Below are 21,571 nucleotides of genomic sequence, written 5' to 3' on the forward strand. Positions count from 1 at the left end.
ATTGTTTTGATTTGCACTTCTCTGATGATCAATGATGTTGAGCACTTTTTCATATACCTTTTTGCCACTTGCATATTTTCTTTTGAAAACGTCTCTTGAGATCTTTTGCCCACATTTTAATCAGATTATTAGATTTTTTTCTCCCTAGAGTTATTTAAGCTCCTTATATATTCTGGTGAGATTGATAGTTTACAAATATTTTCTCCCATTTTGTGGGTTGTCTCTTCATTTTGTTGACTGTTTCCTTTGCTGTGCAGAAGCCTTTTAATTTGATGTGACCCCATTTGTCCATTTTTGTTCTGGTTGCCTATGCTTGTGGGATCTAACTCAAGAAATCTTTGCCCAGCCCAATGTCCTGGAGAGTTTCCCCAATGTTTTCTTTAAGTAGTTTCATCATTCAAGGTCTTAGATTTCAGTCTTAATCCATTTTTATTTGATTTTTGTATATGGCAAGAGAAGGGGTCTAGTTTCATGCTTCTCCATATGGATATCCAATTTTCCCCAGCACCATTTGTTGAATAGACAGTCCTTTCCCCAATGTATGTTTCTGGCACATCTGTTGAAAATGAGTTCACTGTATATCTATGGATTCACTTATGGGCGCCATATTCTGTTCCATCGGTTTATGTGTTTGTCTCTATGCCAGTAAAACAGCACAAAGGATTTAGGTTTAGTAACCTAAACCTATGCTGTTTAGATTATTAAAGCCCTGTAGTACAATTTGAAGTCAGGTAATATAATTCCTCCACAGTTTTTTCTTGTTGCCCAGAAAGCAAAGGTGGGTAGGGGGTGATTTGGAATAACACCCGGGAAAGAGCAAGAGGAAAAATAAATGTTTCTCTAGAATTTCATAGTGATCTAAATGTCTTCCATCATACTGTTATTATTATTTTTTTAAGCGTCAGGATCTTGCTGTGTCACTCAGGCTGCAGTGCAGTGGCGAGATCATAGCTCACTGCCATCTCCAACTCCTGGGCTCAAGTGATCCCACCTTAGCTTCTCTAGTAGCTGGGACAAGAGGTGAACACTATCACACCAAGCTAATTTTTAAATTTTTTGTAGAGATGAGGTCTCACTATGTTGCCCAGCCTGTTCTCAAACTCCTGGGTTCAAGTGATCCTCCCACCTCAGCTTCTCAAAGTGCTGGAAGTACAGGCCTGAGTCACCAAGCCTGGTTGATTATAGTTTTAGCATTTAATATTAAAAGAAAGTTTACTGTTTTATTATCAATAGTTTTACCAGGACATTTTATCCATTTCTTGTTCATCGTTGTCTCTTGGATCTCATCCCTTCTGTAACTCAGGGTTTCTTCTGCATCTTACAGGAGTACATGCTTTTAAGAGTTTTTGTTTGTTTGTTTTTTAATGTGGAGGGGTTGATTAGTAAAATGACTCTAATCTTTGGGAGATGAAGATGGTTAACAGATAAAAAAAAATAGAGTAAGACCTACTATTTGATAGCACATTAGGGTGACTATAGTCAGCAATAACTTAATTGCATATTTTAAAATAACTTACAGAATGTAACTGGTTTATAAATCAAAGGATAAATGCTTGAGGGGACGGACACCCCATTCTCCATCATGCGTTTATTTCACATTGCATGCCTGTATCAAAACATCTCATGTACTCCATATATACACCTACTATGTACCTCCCAAAATTTTAGAAAATAAGTTTTTTAAAAAATGACATTCATCTTTATAGGTATGATAACATTCCTATTTTTACCTTCACTTTATAAGGATTATTTAGATCACTATAAAATTCTAGAGTAGCATTTATTTTTTCCTCTTACTCTTTCCTGGATATTACTCCAAATCACTCCCCCATCTTTGCTTTCTGCATATTTTTGCAGGTAAAAAGTCTACCTCAGTAGAACAACAATTAGGCTCATAGTATTCTGATTTTTCTCTTTGTCAGCTTTTAAGTTGGGTTGTTTCGTGTCTTGGTTTTTAAATCTGTGGTTTCTCTACAAAGTGTCTGGGGTGGATTTATTTTTATTTATCCTGCTTGGTACTCAAAACATATTTTTGATCTGAGAATTCCTGTTTTTCTCAAATTGTGAAACATTCTCATCCATTATCTCTTTATATATCGATTCCTCGCCATTTCTCTACCTATTAAATGTAGGCTAGAGTTGCATGCTCTTAAATGCTTTCAATTTTTGGAAAATCTTTTTGCCTTCCTATGTGCCTTCAGACTGAATTTCAATTTGCTAACTCTCCTACTGACAATGACTATTTAGTTTACTACATTTTTACTTTAGTGGCTACGCTTTCATTTCTAAGATTTTTAACTGTCTCCTTTTCCTAATTATTTGCTCTGGTTTTGTATCTGCAAGTTTGTGTTTCAAAACTCCCTGTCATTTGTAATGAATATGAGTCCTTCATTTAACCTTTTGAGAACATTAAACTTATTTTAAAGCAATTGAAGCTGTTATTTTAGCTTCATCTGGAATTAATTCACATTTGTTGATTCTGTTGGCTTTCGTAGCATTAGGATTCTTCATGTACTTTGAAATTTCAGAGTTCACCATCTTACTCTGAATAAGGTATATCCTTCATTCTCCTCTTCACATTCTTGTGCTCAGAGTTCAGTCTAATACCTCTATGCAGAACTCATATTGCCAGTTTGGTCTCATATTGCCAGTTTGAAATTCCTTCCCCTCAAGCCAGTCTCTAAGCCAGGAAACAGCAGGTTTCAGTTCCTGGTTCATATGGTTTGGCTCTGTGTCCCCATCCAAATCTCACCTTGAATTATAATCCCCATAATCCCCACGTGTCAAGGGCAGGACCAGGAGGAGGTAATCCAATCATGTGGCAGTTTCCCCCATGCTGTTCTCATGATAGTGAGTGAATCTCTTGAGATCTGATGGTTTTCTAAGTGTCTTGCATTTCCCATTTGCACTCATTCTCTTTCCTGCCACCCTGTGAAGAGGTGCTTTCTGCCATGATTTTAAGTTTCCTGAGGCCTCCCCAGTCATGTGGAACTGTGAGTCAATTAAACCTCTTTTCTTCATAAATCACCCAGGCTCAGGTATTTCTTCACGGCTGCATGAGAATGGACTAGTACATTGGTCTTCTCCTTGCCTCCCTAGACCTACAGCCTCCTATAAGACACAGCCTCGGGTAGCAACTGGAATTAGCTATTTTCAGCCTTCTTCTATGGGGGTGGGTGGATAAGTTCAAATAGTGAGTCTGACTCCAGTACCTTGCTATTCATGTAGCACATGCAGCATATTACTCCAAACAAGCCAGACTCCTAGCTGCCACTTCCAGGTTACAGACCCAGAGTCCAGAAGCTTCTGTTCCATTTCTTTGATATAACATGTCTTTTTTTAGTCCAACTGTGTCTTCAATTTTCTCTTTTTATGCTTTATTATTCAAATGAGTGGTTAGTAGAACAGGTGCCTCAAAGCATGTATTCACAATACCACTGTGATCAGAAGTTCTGCCTATCCATTGAGTTACCTCTTTCAAAGCTTATGTGAAGCAATTAAATGTCAATATATTAAGCACTAACAAAAGCAAAGCCCTATTTGAAATAAAAGCAAAATATTTACACATAACTTTTAGTATATTTCTTGGCAATTGTTTTGCAGTGAAAACCACTTGGAAAATGACTAAATACTGTGTGTGTGCTTATTTTATCTTTTTTTTTTTTGAGACAGGATCTTGCTGTGTCGCTCAGGCTGGAGTGTGGTGGCACAATCAGGGCTCACTGCAGCCTCAACCTGTTGGGCTCAAGTCATCCTCCCGTCTCAATCTCCCGAGCAACTGGGACTACAAGCACATGCCACCACACCTGGATAATTATTTTTTGTAGAGACAGTGTCTCCCCATGTTACCCAGGCTGGTCTCAAACTCCTGACCTCAAGGAATCCTTCACCTTGGCCTCCCAAAGTGCTAGATTGCAGGTGTGAGCCACTACACTTGACCAAAATACAGTATGTTTTGATACCTAAAGCATGTACAGAAAATCTAAAAAAGCTTTAAGTATTTGTCAAATCCTAAGTAGGTTATGATGTCATACTGGTAAACTGAAGATAAGCTTAAAAACACTTCTATTTACTAACTACATTTGACCTTGAAAAGTTAAATTATTATTATTTTATTTTTGTCTGGCTACACAGCAAGTAAATTCTAAACTATTTTTATCTGTAGAATCTATATATCCATTTCTTACAATTTAGCTTTGGGAAACAGCAGGGCAGAGAAGAGCGAAGGGAAAAAGGTAGAATAATACATTTTCAAAATTTACCTAATATCCAAACAACTGATAGCTCCTGTCAAAAATTTCAGAAACAACGGTAGTTTCTACAATGCTCAAATTTATTCAACTAAATCACATAAAATGAGTTGCTCTAAGCTGTGTATTTCTGAATATTCTTCTCACTACAAACTGTCTAGATGTTACTAAATATATAGTGTTATACAGCACAAACAAGAATGCTAGTAAACGGCTTAAACACATGTATGAATACTTATTTTACATAGCACCAACTTAATAAACTCACACTGCATCACTGGAGTAGAATCTTTATGATTTCAATCAGTAACCAAACATTCTATCCATGAATATCTCTAGACATTTGTTTTAAGCTCAAACCCAACGCTGGCTGTTTGCCACACATCTGCTGTCATTAGCAAAATTAAAACTAATTTTACCAAAATTTAACACATCTGAATGCTCCTTAAAAACTTAAGGATTCCTTAGCAAGTCTCTGCTTCTTAATGAGCTGTTCCTGACTTCATCATGTGATTTGAATTATTCAAAACTCAATCTCAAATCCTTAAATATACAAATTACCTTTCAATCAAGCAATTACTTGCTCTCTATCTGATGGCTAACAAGGTCTAATGTGGCCTAAGCAAGTACTGAAAAATTGAGCCCAAAATAAAACTGTCAATAAACAATACATTTCTAATACAAGAAAATAAACTAACATTTTTATTCCAGTCAGCAGAGAAAAAAGAAACTTAATCATGGATCTCAATTTGAAAGATTCTGAATGGTGGAACCATATTAAATATTTTCCCCTTTGTCTATGTTCACCTCTGCAGAGCATTATAACATATTTTACCCTTAATTATATTATTTCATCCCTATTTCTTTTCCCTTAACTATGTTCTAATAAACATGCTTATTTCTGGAACTTAGGGACTCATTACACTCTGCATTCTTTCATTGCATAAAATCAAACTCTCAATCAATATTTACCCCAGCAGTTCTCCATCACCACAAAAGAAAGAGAAGAAATTGCACAGGTAAACGCAAAGGGAGGATGAGGCTTAGGAAAAATAATGAAAACAAGGAACCATTAAAATATATACAGGTTTCTCAAGGAATCTGTAAAATCTTCCCCTGTGAAAGACATCTAACTAAAGGAAAAATGGTCTTGAAATGTTTATTACTCTTCAAACACTGTCTTCTCCTGACACCAGATAGTCTGGTTTTTCTCCAGCCACTCCTTCTCAAGTCTGCTTTGCATGCTCCTCTTCTACCTGTCCCTCACCCATGTGGGGGATTTTATACTAGAAGATCTCTTCTTACTCTAAACACTCCCTGCACTGTCCCAAACAGACCCATGGTTTCAGTTACCATGTATGTATAGGTAAAAACTCCTAAATCTTTAGCTCCAGGTTAGAACTCTAAGCATTCACTCACTTATAAATATTTATTATGTCCCTACTATCAGCAAGGCACTGAGGTTCATGTTGTCATGGAGCTTGCAAACATGTAGGTGATGAGGAAATAAATAAAAGATTGAAAACATCAATCAGGAGTAAGTGCTACCTATGCCGAAAATTAAATTAGGGTGGTATTAAAGACTTACTGGGTAGCTACTTTAGGTTGAGTGACTCTAAAATGTCTCCATGCAGAGGTGACATTTAAACTGAGATATGAATGACCGGAAGAGGTTAAGCCATGTGAAGGGCACCTTGGAAAGAGAAAGCAACTAGAGCAAAGGCCCTATAACAACAAGCTTGCCATTTTCTCAGAACCAAAAGGAGAGTGCTTTGGCTGAAACATAATGAACAAGCAAGAGAGTAGTAGAAGAAAATAAAGAGGAATATGGAAGCCAGATCAGCTAGAGAGAACTCTGAGAGTCAGATTAATAAATTTTAATTTTATTCTAGCAGTCTTGTCTTTTTTCTATGGGTAACTAGAAGCCAATGGAGAGTTTTAATTAAAAAAGTGACATGGGCCGGGCGCGGTGGCTCAAGCCTGTAATCCCAGCATTTTGGGAGGCCGAGACGGGCGGATCACGAGGTCAGGAGATCGAGACCATCCTGGCTAACACGGTGAAACCCCGTCTCTACTAAAAAATACAAAAAAAAAACCTAGCCGGGCGCGGTGGCGGGCGCCTGTAGTCCCAGCTACTCGGGAGGCTGAGGCAGGAGAATGGCGTGAACCCGGGAGGCGGAGCTTTCAGTGAGCTGAGATCCGGCCACTGCACTCCAGCCTGGGCGGCAGAGCGAGACTCCGTCTCAAAAAAAAAAAAAAAAAAAAAAAAGGGGCATGATCTGTTTTTAAAAAGATCACATTTGTTCCACCACAGTAAATCAGACAAGAGATAATGATGGCTCGAAGTAGGACAGTAGTTGTGTTAAGACGCGTGACGTCTTTTTTTATTTTTTATTTTTTTTGAGATGGAGTCTTGCTCTGTCGCCCAGGTTAGAGTGCAGTGGCGCGATCTCAGCTCGCTGCAACCCCTCCCTACTGGTTTCAAGCAATTTTCCTGCCTCAGCCTCCTAAGTAGCTAGGACTACAGGTGACTGCCACCATGCCCGACTAATTTTTTGTATTTTTAGTAGAGATGGGGTTTCACCAGGTTAGCCAGGATGGTCTTGATCTCATGACCTCGTGATTGGCCCACCTCGGCCTCCCAAAGTGCTGAGATTACAGGCATGAGCCACCACGCCCGACCTGATGTGTGACATCTTAACAGATGATGCAGTGACTAGTAGATTCACTGGATAACCAACTGCCTACTGGTCACTGCATCATCTGTTAAGATCTTCCATAGGTATCTATAATTCGGATGTCCAAACCAAGCCATCATCATCATCTCATTAAAATATCCTCCACCTCTGGTACTCCTAATTTCCTAATTTTAGAAATTATTGAAATCATCTAGACAACTGGCCAAACAGTAACCAAGCACTGCCCTTGGCTTGACCCTCTTCTTCATCCCCTAGACTCAACTACTAAGTACTAATTATTCAGCTCCTAGATCTCTTAAGGTCATCTACTCCTTTTAAAAAAAAAAGCATTATCATTACCCTAGTCCAGAACTCCATTTGCACTACTACTTTCAATCTCCCTCCTTTGCAATCTGTTTGCCATTTTGCAACTAGTTATCTTTCTAAAACCTTAAATCTGATCAAGTACCTACCCTGTTGGGAACAGGTCCCCCAAAATCTGGCCATAAACTGGCCCCAAAACTGGCCATAAACAAAATCTCTGCAGCACTATGACATGTTCATGATGGCCATAACGCCCACGCTGGAAGGTTGTGGGTTTACTGGAATGAGGACAAGGAACACCTGGCCCGCCCAGGGTGGAAAACCACTTAAAGGCATTCTTAAGCCACAAACAAGAGCATGAGTGATCTGTGCCTTAAGGACATGCTCCTTCTGCAGTTAACTAGCCCAGCGTCTTCCTTTAATTTGGTCCATCCCTTCATTTCCCATAAGGGATACTTTTAGTTAATCGAATATCTATAGAAACAATACTAATGACTGGCTTGCTGCTAATAAACACGTGGGTAAATCTCTGTTCGGGGCTGTCAGCTCTGAAGGCTGTGAAACCCCTGATTTCCCATTTCACACCTTTATGTTTCTGTGTGTGGGTCTTTAATTCCTCTAGTGCCACTGGGTTAGGGTCTCTCCGACCAACCTGGTCTTGGCACTCCCTTATTTGTATTAATAATACTCTTGTTATTCCCACTACCTACAAAACAAAGTCCAAACTCCCGAACAAGAGTCCGATCTGACCACTGCTTAACTCTTGCCATTTTCTCAGAACATGGCTGAGAAAAAGGGAGACTGCTTTGGCTGAAACATAATGAGTAAGCAAGAGAGTGTTAGAAAAAAAATTAAAAGGAATATGGAAGATGGATTACCTTCTCTCGTACTTTCAATGCTACCAACACCACCAAATCCTCTACTCACTATTCCAGGAATTTTACCTCCTTTTTCCACCATTCACCACACCAATACCTATGTGTGTGTGTGTGTTTGTTTGTTTTTTTTTTGAGACAGGGTCTCACTTTGTTGCCCAGGCTAGAGTGCAGAGGCACTATCATGGCTCACTGCAACCTTGACTTCTCAGGTTCAGGTGACCCTCCCACCTCAACCTCCTGAGTAGCTGGGACTACAGGTGTACACCACTATGCCCAGATAATTTTTGTATCTTTTGTAGAGACAAGAGTTTCACCATCTTGCTCAGGCTGGTCTCGAACCCACCTTGGCCTCCTAAAGTGCTAGGATTTCAGGTGTGAGCCACCACACCTGGCCAATACCTACTTTTCTTTCATGTCTCAAAGTAGGTATCATTTCCTTATGGAAAGCTTTCCTAACCACTCAAAACTCGGTTAAGTGCCTCTCCTATGTGCCCCTGCAGCACAATGAATTTCCCCTATCACAGTCTGGTTATCCCTCAGTATTTGTTGGGGATTGGTTCCAGGACCTCCCTATAGATACCAAAATCCACGGATGCTCAAGTCCACCTTATAAAATGGTGCAGTATTTGCAAATAACCTATGAACATCCTCCCATGTACTTTAAGTCATTTCTAGGTAACTTATAATACCTAATTCAATGCAAATGCTAAGTAAACCATTGTTATACTGTATTGTTTAGGAAACAATGACAAGAAAAAATGTCTGTATATGTTCAGTACAGATGTAGCCATCCATTTTCCCCCCAAATCCTTTGATCCTTGTTTGGCTGAATCCACAGATGCAGAACATATGAATACAGGGCTAAATGTTACAATACAATATTTGTTTGCTTAATTTTCTGCTTTAGTATCAGCTCTGAGTCATTCTCATTTTCTGTCATATAAAAAGTACTCAATAAATACTTCTTGAGTAAATTAATGAATAAAGGACTTCCTTTAATGCTTCCTTTTATTGTACCTCAAGCAAAATCTTTTTAAATGCATTGTTAGTCTAGCAAAAAATTATATGAAAAGGGCAAAAATGAAGTGAAAGTAGAACCTCTACAGAATAAATGAACACATCAAAGCCAGCTCTCCCTTGATTTCTATTGAAGCTTGGATTCTTTGAGCTTATTCCTACCTCCAGACCTACAAGGGGCATGGAAGACCAGAGAATAAGACTAGGTTCTGCCCAAGATAAGGAGTCTAACAGGGGACACTGAAGTAAAAAGCCACAGCCATGCAATCACTATGAACTAGAAATAAATAATACACATAGAAGGGAACAGCAAGGAAACTGGCCTGTCTGTATTTTGGTGTTAAATAGTAGGGAAGAAAAAACTACTCCTCTGAAAATCCTACAGACAAGTGAACCCTAACACAAGTATACATCTGAATTCACAATGTAAATCTAAAGCAGAGAACTGAATTTAATGTGGTCCCAATAATGCTACTGGAGAGTAGCATACAAAAGCCAAAACAAATCCCCCCAGGCAGAAAGTCATTTTCAGTCCAGATAAACATCAAATACTTTCAAGATGCAAAAACATCATGGAAAATGAACAACTCACAGTTATAAAACATAGTTATGACATCATGAATAAGAGTAAAAAAGGTAAGAAAAGGATCATATAGTGAGAAACAAAAAGATTTCATATAGCAGAATTTTCTGTTAAAAATATAAAATAGTTATGTTTAATGTATCTAATAAAAGGTAAGTCTGAAAATACAACCAAAGAATTAAAGACCAACCAAGCAAGGTAAAAAACAATTTCTAAAAATGAAAAATATGGCCGGTACGGTGGCTCACCCCTGTAATGCCAGCACTTTGGAAGGCTGAGGCAGGAGGATTGCTTGAGCCCAGGAGTTCAAGACCAGCCTGGGCAACACAGAGAGACCTTGTCTCTACAAAATACAAAAATAAATTAGCTGGGCATGGCAGCACACACCTGTTTTCTCAGCTACTTGGGGGGCTGAGGTAGGTCGAGCCCATGAGGTTGAGGCTGCAGCGAACCATGATCATACCACTGTACTCCAGCCTGGGCAACAGAATGAGACTTGGTCTCAAAAAATATATATATAGATAGATACATTTACACACACACACACATATATATACACACACATATCTATATACACACACACATATACACACACATATCTATATACACACACATATATACACACACATGCACACACACACACACACACATATATATATATAATCATTTAAGTTAAAAACCCAACATACATAATCAACCAGCACATTTGAGGCAACTAAAGAGGAAATTAGTGATTCTGGTAGACCTGAGGAAATAATACAGAATGCAGGTCAGAAAGGTAAAGAAATAGAAAATATGATAGAGAGGTTTAGAGACATGAAAAACATAAGATGATGTAACATATTTCTAACTGAAGTTCCAGAAGAAGATAATACAGAAATGGGAAGATGTAATATCTGAAGGGATAATAAGAGAACTGTAGAATTCCAGAATTGTAGAAAAATATCCATCTTCAGATCTAGGAACCCCAACAAATCTCAAGTAGAATAAACACAAAGAGATACATAGCTAGTTACTTCATAATAAAACTGCCATTTATACCAAAGAAAAAGACTTTCAAATTAAAGTTAATCAAATTTTAAAATGCTGTCAAATAGAAAAGATATACAAAGGCATAATATCTGACTTCTCAACAATTAGTGGAAGCCAAAAGACAACTGAGTAACATCTTAAATGTGCCTTTCCCACAAAAGATCCTCACCTAAACGAACTTCTATAGGATGCACATCAGACAGAAAGATTAGATATAAGAAAAGGTGGCTCACAAAGACTCTGAATAAACCTAAGCAAACAACAATGTATATTTTATAGCAGAGAAAGAGCAGAATAGACAGAAAATATTAGCCAACAAGTAGTACGTAAATTGGAAGAGGCAATCAGAATTAAAGCACTCTAAAGCTTTTGTGTTTTTCAGAAGGAAAGTAAATTTATCAATTAACTTTAGTATTTGAAGTACAGACACAGAGTCTGAAACTTTCAAATGAAAGAAAGAGAATATTGGAGAGGGGATGATGGAATGAGGGGAAAAAAAAGAGGCAAAAAAGGAATTTAAGAAAACAGGACAAAGAAACATGATAAAATGGTAGAAATAAGTTTAACTATATCAGTGATTACAGTAAGTGTAAACTGCCTAAACTTCTTCCAGTTAAAAGACATAGATGATTGTATTAAGACAAAAAGTTAAAATCAAAGGATGGGAAAATAGTAACCAAAAGAGATGTAGTGGAGAGGTCACTAAAGAAAAAGAGTAGCTGCACAATGATAGAGGGTATAATTTATCAGTGTTATGTAATAATTCTAAATACGTATGCATCTAATGACAGCCTCAAATTATAAAAAGTAAAAATTTACAGAACCATAAAAAAAAAGACCATCAAATCTAACATCAGACTCTGATACTCCAACATCTCCCTTGGTAATAATGAATTTTTACAACAGGACAAAGATTTGTATTGAACACTAAAAATAAGAATTGATGTGTATAAACACCACACCAGCAATTAAAAATACACATTATTTTCAAGACAGGAAAATCATTTAGAAAAACTGACTAACTGCTAAACCAAAATGTTACACTCAACAAATTTCAAGACTGAATCAATACAGACCACAGTTTGTGAAAAACATTTAATACAAAAAGATAAACAAAAATTCCATCTATCTGTAAATTTAAAATGATACTTTAACAACTAAAAAGTCATAGAAGAATCACAATAGAAGTAAGAATACATTTAGAATTATAAATAATAAAAATATTATATATCAAAACTGTGGAATGTGTTATGGCTTAAATGTCTACTTCAGAAAGGAAGGAAGGGTTAATATTAATAAACTAAGTATCTAACTGACAATTAATAACAGAATGACAGAACCAAAAAACAAGAGATGCTAGTGAGGCTGCAGAGAAAAGTCAATACTTAACACACTGCGGGTGGGAATGTAAGTTAGTTCAGCCACTGTGGAAAGCAGTTTGGAGATTTCTCAAAGAACTCCAGCAATCCCATTAGAGAGTATATATCAAAAAGAAATAAATTATTCTACCAAAAAGACACATGCACTTGGTGTTCATCGCAGCAATATTCACAATTGCAAAGACTTGGAATCATCCTAGGTGTCCATCAATGGTGTACTGGATAAAGAATATATGGTACATATACACCATGGAATACCATGCAGCCACAAAAAGGAATGAATTATGTCCCCTGCAGCAACATGCATGTAGCTAGAGGCCATTATCCTAAGCAAATTAACACAGAAAACAAAAAACCAACTACTACATATTCTCACTTATAACTAGGAACTAAACACTAGGTACGCATGAACATAAAGACAGCAAAAATAGGTACTAGGGACTACTAGATGAGGGAGAGAGAGAGAGGGCAGCAATGGTTGAAAAACTATTTGGTACTATGCTCACTATCTGGGTGATGAGATCAAGTGTACCCCACACCTCATCATCAAACAAAATACCCATGTAACAAGCCCTCACATGTACCCTCCTGTATCTAAATAAAAGTTGAAGTTATAAAACAATGAAACAGAGAAAAAATAATGACAGAACAAACACACAAAAAAAGACAGCAAGGAGGCTATAATTAAAAAGCAAAAATTGATGAAATAGGATACAAACATATAATGGTTCAAAGTAAAAAAAATTACTTGGAAAAATAATAAAAGACAAACCTCTGGGAAGACTAGTCAAGAAAATAAAACAAATATTAGGAATGAAAAAAGGACACAACTACATATGCTATTGAGAGTAAACAGGGAATATCATTATACACCTTATACCAATAAATTAAAAATTTAGTTTAAGTAGATAAGTAGATAGTTTTTCGTAGAAAACTGAGTCAAAAAGAAACAGAAAAAATAAAGAAATTAAACAAGTGGTTTAATAGTTCCCACAAAGAAAACATCAGTCCAGACAGTATTACAAGTAAGTTCTATCAAACATTCAGGGAACAAATAATTTCACACAAACTATTCCAGTATACAGAAAAAAATACATTAAAAAAATTTATACATACCTGTTTCAAATGACGGTACTTTTTCCACTCTGAGAGTTTGTGATCCCTGTCCTTCTTTCTGAACATTTGTGGAGTAAAACTTTACTTGACTCAGTGTACCAATATATGGATGAGTACAGGGAACCATGTTTGAAAAGCTTCCAAATGTCACTAAATTCTGCCACTCTAAAAGAAAAAACATATATACTTTGATTTCAAACCAACTCCCAGCTGCACAATTAATTGCCAAGTCACCCTCTCCAGAGGAGGTGTTTCACTGCTTCTAGATACACAGGAAATACATTTTGTAAAGAAAAATTAGTGACAACATTCTAATTTTCTCTAACCTGTAAACTTATTTGGAAATTTTTAAAAATATTAAAAAATCAAATAAAATATTTATGCTAGTCAGTTATTTTGAAAGGTATATAGTACATAATAGATACCCTTTATTTTGCATGCTGGTTGCAAGCTAAAAAAATTTTGGCATAATTACTTTTCAGAATAAAGGACTCTGGGAGGGAAGGTCAGGAAGACTTCCTACACAAAATTATCCTGTGTCCTTCTTCTACTAGCTAACGATTTATTCCTCTTTCATTTCACAATCAATAAGTGAATTATATTAATCATTCATTCATACTGTCACCGATTTTTTAATCAGATAATTAGATCAACATTTGGTGAGATGCCTCAGTATATGGGGAATTTTAATTGAGTGAAGAATAGAAGACTAATTACAAAGCACTTCAGCTGCTTCATCTGGGTTTACTGTGCGCTTTGAAGGGCTCAAATACAGAAGGAAAATATATTCCACAATTTACCCAAGTACAAGAAAACCAAATTTGTCTCTATTTTCCTGTGACCTTCCTTCTCTTTTATTTTTTACTATGAGTACTGAGAATTCCCCTTTTTGAAAGAACCCAAAAACCCTATCTAGATAATATTCATATATTTTGTAAAGTTTTAGGTGAAATCAAATTACATCACTACAGATAGTCAAGTTTTTCCAAGGATGGAGGGTTGAGCATTTAAGAGTTGAAACTTTTTTAACTGCTTAATAATGATCTTCCAAAAATGTTAATTCATGTATTATGTGTGCAGATATTTGCATTCTGAAAGAAAAGCCATTTCTTAATGGCTCAGAGAATTCATCAGGAACATAAATTATTAATGTTGAAGATAATATGAAGAGCACAAAGGGCATAAGGGAATATAAGTATTCACTCAAGTTTCAGGCCTAGAACTTACTTCCTTGAAAAAGTTTCTGATGTCAACTGATTCTTTTACTTATCTGGGAAACTGCTGAAGGCCTAGAATGTTTTTGGTCATTTGTGTCTATTTTTTAAAGGGTCAGTAAAGCAAATATAACAGAAGATTCCTACACATTAAAATATGCTGCCTACTAGCAAAAATAATTAGTAAATATGGGCTAAAGCAGATTTTCATAGGAAACACACTCCAGAAAAGCATCTTCTTCATCCTGGCCACTGGTGTTCCGACTGTTCAGCCCTATTCAAAATATCTTCTATAATTATTACCTGACAAAGACAATATGCTACTTTTTTTTTTCACACACTGATGAAATACTTTCATAGAATTTGTGCTAAGATGTTTAAAGAGGGATTACTCCACAGTTTAAAAGTCCTTCCTTGGAAGATGACCCATTTCCATGACTTGATGCTAGATTTTTTTCAACACTCTCCTTTGTTTTTAAAACGTTACAGAAAATCTCAAACACATGCAAAGGTAGAAAAACCAGCACAATAAACTGCCACGTACTCATTGCCTACTTTCAACAATGATCAACTCATGGTCAATTTCATCTCATTGCTACCTGCACCAATATTAATTTGAAGCAAATCTCAGACATAATTTCATCCATAAATATTTCAGTATATATTTACAAGAAACAAAAACTTTAACACAACTATAACACCATTAGCAGAAATTTTTTTAAAATCCTTAATATCATCAAATATTCTCAATTTCAAATTTCCAGTTGTTACAAATGTTATAATTTTTTTCCAGTTTCTACGTGAATAGATTCAGACAAAGTTTACATATTGGGACTAATTGAGATGTCTTTTAAGTCTCTTTTAAGCTACAGAATGTCTGCTTTTTTTTGTTTTGTTTTGTTCTGTTTAACTGCAATTTTTATGTTGAAAAAGCCAGGTTGTTTGTCCTGAATTTTTGTCCTGGTGATTTCCCAGGCTGAATTTTGCTGACTGAATTCCTATGGTATTGTTTAGCACATTCTTCTATATGTTCTATAAATCAATGGCTGTAAAGGCTTTATCTAACTTCAGGCTCTTTTTATTAGGTCAACAGTACTTTGTTAAGTGATGATGAGTTTTTTTTATCAGGAACCACACAGTAATTGGTTGATTTATTTGGGATGATAATGTCTACTGTTCTTCAATGCCTAGAATCATTTATTCATTAGGTGGTTACAAAACGATACCAATTTTATTACTCCTTCATTTACTACTCAGAATACTTTTTTTTTTTTTTTTTTTTTTGAGACGGAGTCTCGCTCTGTCGCCCAGGCTGGAGTGCAGTGGCCGGATCTCAGCTCACTGCAAGCTCTGCCTCCCGGGTTCACGCCATTCTCCTGTCTCAGCCTCCCGAGTAGCTGGGACTACAGGCGCCCACCACCTCGCCCGGCTAGATTTTTGTATTTTTTAGTAGAGACGGGGTTTCACCGTGTTAGCCAGGATGGTCTCGATCTCCTGACCTCGTGATCCGCCCGCCTCGGCCTCCCAAAGTGCTGGGATTACAGGCTTGAGCCACCGCACCCGGCAGAATACTTCTACAAAGAGAAAATATCCGTCATTTATTGGTTATTCAGAAAAGTAGTTCATATAGGACTAAATGCTTCTTTCCCTTTGTTTACCAGTTCTCAAAATAATACGTTAATTACCTAAGGTCCTGTAATAGTGACATATTTTTAATTTGTGTGTATATCATTAAAACTTCATAAATTTAAACATTACTTGGCATTTTTCAATCTGGTTTAGTCATCATCCTGACTAATGCTCAAACTGTTCTATCTTGGGCCAGTAGAGGTCTCTTAAAATTGACTCCCAAGTGCTTTTGACACTATCCCCATAATCTTTGAAAGCTTTCTTGCTGACTGTTTTAACACCAGTAGAAATTCAGGTATTAGCAACTTTAAAAGTACACATTTGGCATTAATACGAGACAGAAAATGGCACATACATTTACCACCTTTAACACTGTATATTATAACAACTATACTGGAGCACATTTAACTCAATAAAACAAATATAATACCTAACACATAGCAATGGAAACACAACCACTGGTTAAAGAATTACTAAATTCCGCAGGGTGCAGTGGCTCACGCCTGTAATCCCAGCACTTTAGGAGGCCGAGGTGGGTAGATCACAAGGTCAGGAGTTTCAGATCAGCCTGGCCAACATAGTGAAATCCCGTCTCTACTAAAAATACAAAAAATTAGCCAGATGTGGTGGTGGGCGCCTATAATCCCAGCTATGCAGACGGCTGAGGCAGGAGAACTGCTTGAAAACAGGAGGCGGAGGTTGCAGTGAGCCAAGATCGTGCCATTCCATTCCAGCCCGGGCGACAGTATAAGACTCCATCTCAAAACAAAACAAAACAACAACAACAAAAAAAGAATTACTGAATTCATTAATTCTAGTAAGCAGAGAGACAGAGTGAAAAATATTACCCACCATTAATACTCTTTTTTTCAAGGTACCTTCTAAACAACCTACATATGGAAGTCTTTACTCTGGCACTTACTATTCTACTGGCCTGGACAAGAACTGTGTATATAAGGGCTATGTCTTCAAGACTGCAGAGCTACTGGTATCCTATCATCAGTCTATTCCGAACAGCCACACTTCTGTGTTTATTTTACTCTCATGGCCTTTGTAGCTAATGACCTAATGGCCACTGCCAGTGATCACTACTTGTCCTCTCTCTCCAATCTAGTTTGTCACCTACCACTTACTCTGGCTTCCAAAGAAAATCTGACCATCATTTTTAGGCTACGAATAACAACAAAAGACACTCCTTTTCTCTCACACAAACTGACAACTCAGTCTACCCTATATGTTGCTTCCGCAACAACAACTAAAAATAAACAAAAAGATGTCTTGCAATGTGAGTTTATTTCCGCCTAACTTCAGAGACAAAGTCAAGCTTGCAGCCTGTCTTCTAGATTTCAGTCTCCTTAGTTAGGAGACTATTTCAGTAATTACTTTCCAAAATTTCTAAGGCAGTGATATATGAAAGCTAAATAGCTGTTAAAAGAGGTTACCAACAGGTTATATAACCTTTTAAAGAAGTTATTATGAATTTAAAATACATAATATAGAACACAAAAATTATTCCTTATAGTATTATTCATCGCAGGAAAAAACAGAAACAACTCAAATGTTTCCTAATAGAACAATGATTAAGTTACCGCAGGTCCTTATACTTTTATTATGTATTCATTAAGAACTTTTAATAACAAGGAAAAACACTCATGCTCTAATGTTGCATGAAAAAAAGCAGGAGACTTGTACAGTATGATTTCAACTACTAAAAATGTGGTGAAATATCTGGATTATGCACAGTTTTTACTTTATACCTTATACTTTCCCTGTATTTAAAAAAATGCCCATAATAATAAAAAAAAACCCTAAGAATATATCAATTGCTAAATCATCTGAAACTTCATCAAGGTCTTATTAACATCATCATCACAATTTGTAATATAGTCTACCATTAACAGATTGACTATCTCTGGTTTACTTTAATCCTTTCAGCTAGCCAAAACTAAAGGAAAATCCTTTTTATCCTTAATCATGTAGCAAGCAAAAGTGTGACCTGGATGGAGCAGCTTAGTCTAGAAGATCACTGTTGATGTAACTTTTCTCCAGACCAGAGTAAGAAACAGAGAATCTCTTTTTTTTTTTTTTTTTTTGACTTAGGAAACAATAGACGATGACAACTTCCTGGACTGCATCTTGACATACATCTCTACTGCCTTGCTTAATTCTATTTTTTTTTCCATTTTTATTTATTTTTGAGATAGAGTCTCACTCCGTCATCCAGGCTGGAGTGTAGTGGCATGATCTCAACTCACTGCAACCTCTACCTCCCGGGTTCAAGTGATTCTCCCACCTCAGCCTCCCGAGTAGCTGGGAATACAGGCATGTGCCACCACGCCTGACTAATTTTTGTATTTTTAGCAGAGATGGGGTTTCACCATGTGGTCCACCCTCCTTGGCCTCCCAAAGTGCTGGGATTACAGGTGTGAGCCACCGCACCCAGCTGTGTTTTTCTGAGACAGGGTGTCACTCTGTCATCCAGGCTGGGGCAGTGGTGCAATCATGGTTCACTGCAGCCTCAACCTCCCCAGCCTCAGGTGGTCTTCCCACCTCAGCCTCCTGAGTAGCTGGGACCACAGGTGCGTGCCACCCTACCTGACTAAATTTTTCTTTTTTTTGTAGAGATGGGATTTTGCCATGCTGCCCCAAACTCCTGAACTCAAGCGATCTACCTACCTTGGCCTCCCAAATTTTGCTGAGATTATAGGCATGAGCCACCATGCCTGGCCAAGAGTGACATTTTAAAAACACCCCTCTTTTTCTAAGACTGTGGCTTAAAATACTCAAATTTCCACCAGGTGCAGTGGCTCATGCCTGTAATCCCAGGACTTTGGGAGGCCAAGGCAGGCAGATCACCTGAGGTCAGGAGCTCAAGACCAACCTGACCAACATGGTGAAATCCCGCCTCTACTAAAAATACAAAAATCAGCCAGGCGTGGTGGCTAACACCTGTAATCCCAGCTACTCGGGAGGCTGAGGCAGGAGAATCGCTTGAACCCAGGAGGCGGAGGTTGCAGTGAGCCGAGATCCGCCATTGCACTCCAGCTTGGGCAACAAGAGCGAAACTCCATCTCAAAAAAAACCAAAAAATGAAAAAACTCAATTTTATTTTCATATCATCCCACCACACCCTAGACACAACAGGTTTCTTTCTGTTCCTTAAAACTATTTGTCTGGGCCAGATGCAGAGGCTCACACCTGTAATCCCAGCACTTTGGGAGGCCGAGATGGGTAGAATGCTTGAGCTCAGGAGTTCGAGACCAACCTGGGTAACATGGTGAAACCCAGTCTGTAACAAAAATACAAAAATTAGCTGGGCATGGTGGCGTTAGCCTGTGGTCCCAGCTACTCAGAAAGCTGACGTGGGAGGATCACTGGAGCCCGGGCAGTCAAGGCTGCAGTGAGCTGTGATCGTGCCAGTGCACTCTAGCCTGGGTGACAGAGCAAGACCCTTTCTCAAAAATACATACATATATACATACTAGTCTGATCTTTACAGTTCCTCTTTGCTCTTCCCAAATTGCTCTTTCTCCCAGACCTTCACATGGCTTGCTCATTTTCATCTTTCATGCCTAGGCTCAGTCATCACCTCAGAAAAGTTGGAGTCCCAGGCCATCTTATCTAATGAACTAGCCCGTCCTGGCTACTTTCTAGCCCATCGTCCTGCCTATCTCTTCTATGGCACTTTAAGTATATTTACTTCTGATGGAAGAAAGGTGGAAACCAACTACCTTGGTCAGCACTACACTATCAGCAACGATAATGCCTGGCATCCAATGCTGATTCTCATTCACAACAACTCTAGGAGGTACATACTACAGTTAGCTTCACTTTATACTTAAGTACAATAAATTCTACAATGAACTTGATCTGCATAGAATCTTTCTGTTGACCTGCCCAAATGGTCTTTTTGTTTGCTTGCTTGCTTTTTTTTTTTTTTTGAGACAGAGTTTTGCTCTTGCTGCCCAGGCTGGAGTGCAATGGCGCGATCTCAGCTTACTGCAGCCTCCGCCTCCTGGGTTCAAGCAATTCTCCTGCCTCAGCCTCCCAAGTAGCTATCATTGCAGGTGCCCACCACCATGCCCAGCTAATTTTTGTATTTTCAGTAGAGACGAGCTTTCACCATATTGGCCATGCTGGTGTTTTATAACTGTCAATACTCTTAGTTATTTAAAGAGTTTGAGGAGGAGGAGGGACCTCTGCTGGGGATAAAAGTTAAATTCTCAGTCTACTTTCCTTATGACAATAAATACCGGCAGATTAGAGACAACAATAACAGAGTATGTTTGATTTCTATTTTCTATTTAAAAATTACACTTTTATTAATTTCAGTGTTCATCTAGTATACTTAAGTGTCTTCCCCTCTCAAATGTTTGCCAAATGAGGCCACCTGTAAATACATGAAAAAAAGAAATATGTGCTCTATCCTAACCCAAAGAACTTTTTATAAAAAAGGATATACTTACTACAGAAACTAAGTAACATTTTTATTCTTTAGAAGTATATGTCTACTGTAGATCATTTGTAAAACACAAATTAAAAAAATTTTAGACATGAAAACTCACTGTTAATATCACAGTATATATTTTTACTGTATTTTTCTACAGTTTTTACCTAATAACACGAGAGTACTTTCCATGTCACTATTCTTCTGAATTATAACTTCTTTTTTTTTTTTTTTTGAGATGGAGTTTCGCTTTTGTCGCCCAGGCTGGAGTGCAGTGGCGCAATCTCAGCTCACAGCAACCTCCGCCTCCTGGGTTCAAGTGATTCTCCTGCCTCAGTCTCCCAAGTAGCTGGGATTACAGGTGCCTGCCACCACGCCCAGCTAATTTTTTAATTTTTGGTAGAGATAGGGTTTCACTATGTTGGCCAGGCTGGTCTCGAACTCCTGACCTCAGGTGATCCACCCACCTCGGCCTCCCAAAGTGCTGGGATTACAGGAGCGAGCCACCACACCCGGCCCTGAATTATAAGTTTTTTAAAAATGGTTGTAAATATCACCAGCCCATAATAAATGTATCATAATATATTTGTTTCCAACTCTCCATAACTATAAACTACCAATTTATTACTATAGTAAACTTCTGCAAACATTTTAATATGTATCTGATTATTTCTTTAAAGTAAATCCTTTTGAGTAAAAACTATTAGGTCAGAGGGCATAAACCTTTTAAGTTTTCAATCAGTAGTTAAGAGAGTTCCTGTTTTCCCACACCCTCAATATGGGGTATCATCATTATGAAAAATTCGGCAAAAATGAGATAGGCAGTGAGAAGTAAAACCCTTTAAAGTAAAACCCTTTAAAGTTTTTTAGTAAGTATGGAACATTTTTGCATTTTTATTGACCACTTGAACAACTTTATGAACTTTGTATTCAATTCCTTTGTCCATTTTCCTACTGGAATGTATACTGGTTTGTAAAAATTCTTTATAACTTAAAGATACTAACTCTACACTATCTAATTGAG

General features: G+C 37.5%; 1 protein-coding gene across 2 annotated transcripts in view; it reads right to left on the minus strand.

Annotated features, from left to right (window-relative positions):
- Positions 1–21,571, minus strand: part of SLC30A9 (solute carrier family 30 member 9) — a 109,113-nt gene that overhangs the window by 84,235 nt on the left and 3,307 nt on the right. For both annotated transcript variants that reach the window (XM_008017529.3, XM_038008588.2), the window contains exon 2: positions 13,258–13,422. In XM_008017529.3, coding sequence (XP_008015720.1) covers positions 13,258–13,422 — 165 coding nt within the window. The remainder of the gene's footprint in view (positions 1–13,257; positions 13,423–21,571) is intronic.

This window comes from Chlorocebus sabaeus, chromosome 27 (genome assembly GCF_047675955.1).
Source record: "Chlorocebus sabaeus isolate Y175 chromosome 27, mChlSab1.0.hap1, whole genome shotgun sequence".
In the NCBI taxonomy this organism is placed as follows: Eukaryota; Metazoa; Chordata; class Mammalia; order Primates; family Cercopithecidae; genus Chlorocebus; species Chlorocebus sabaeus.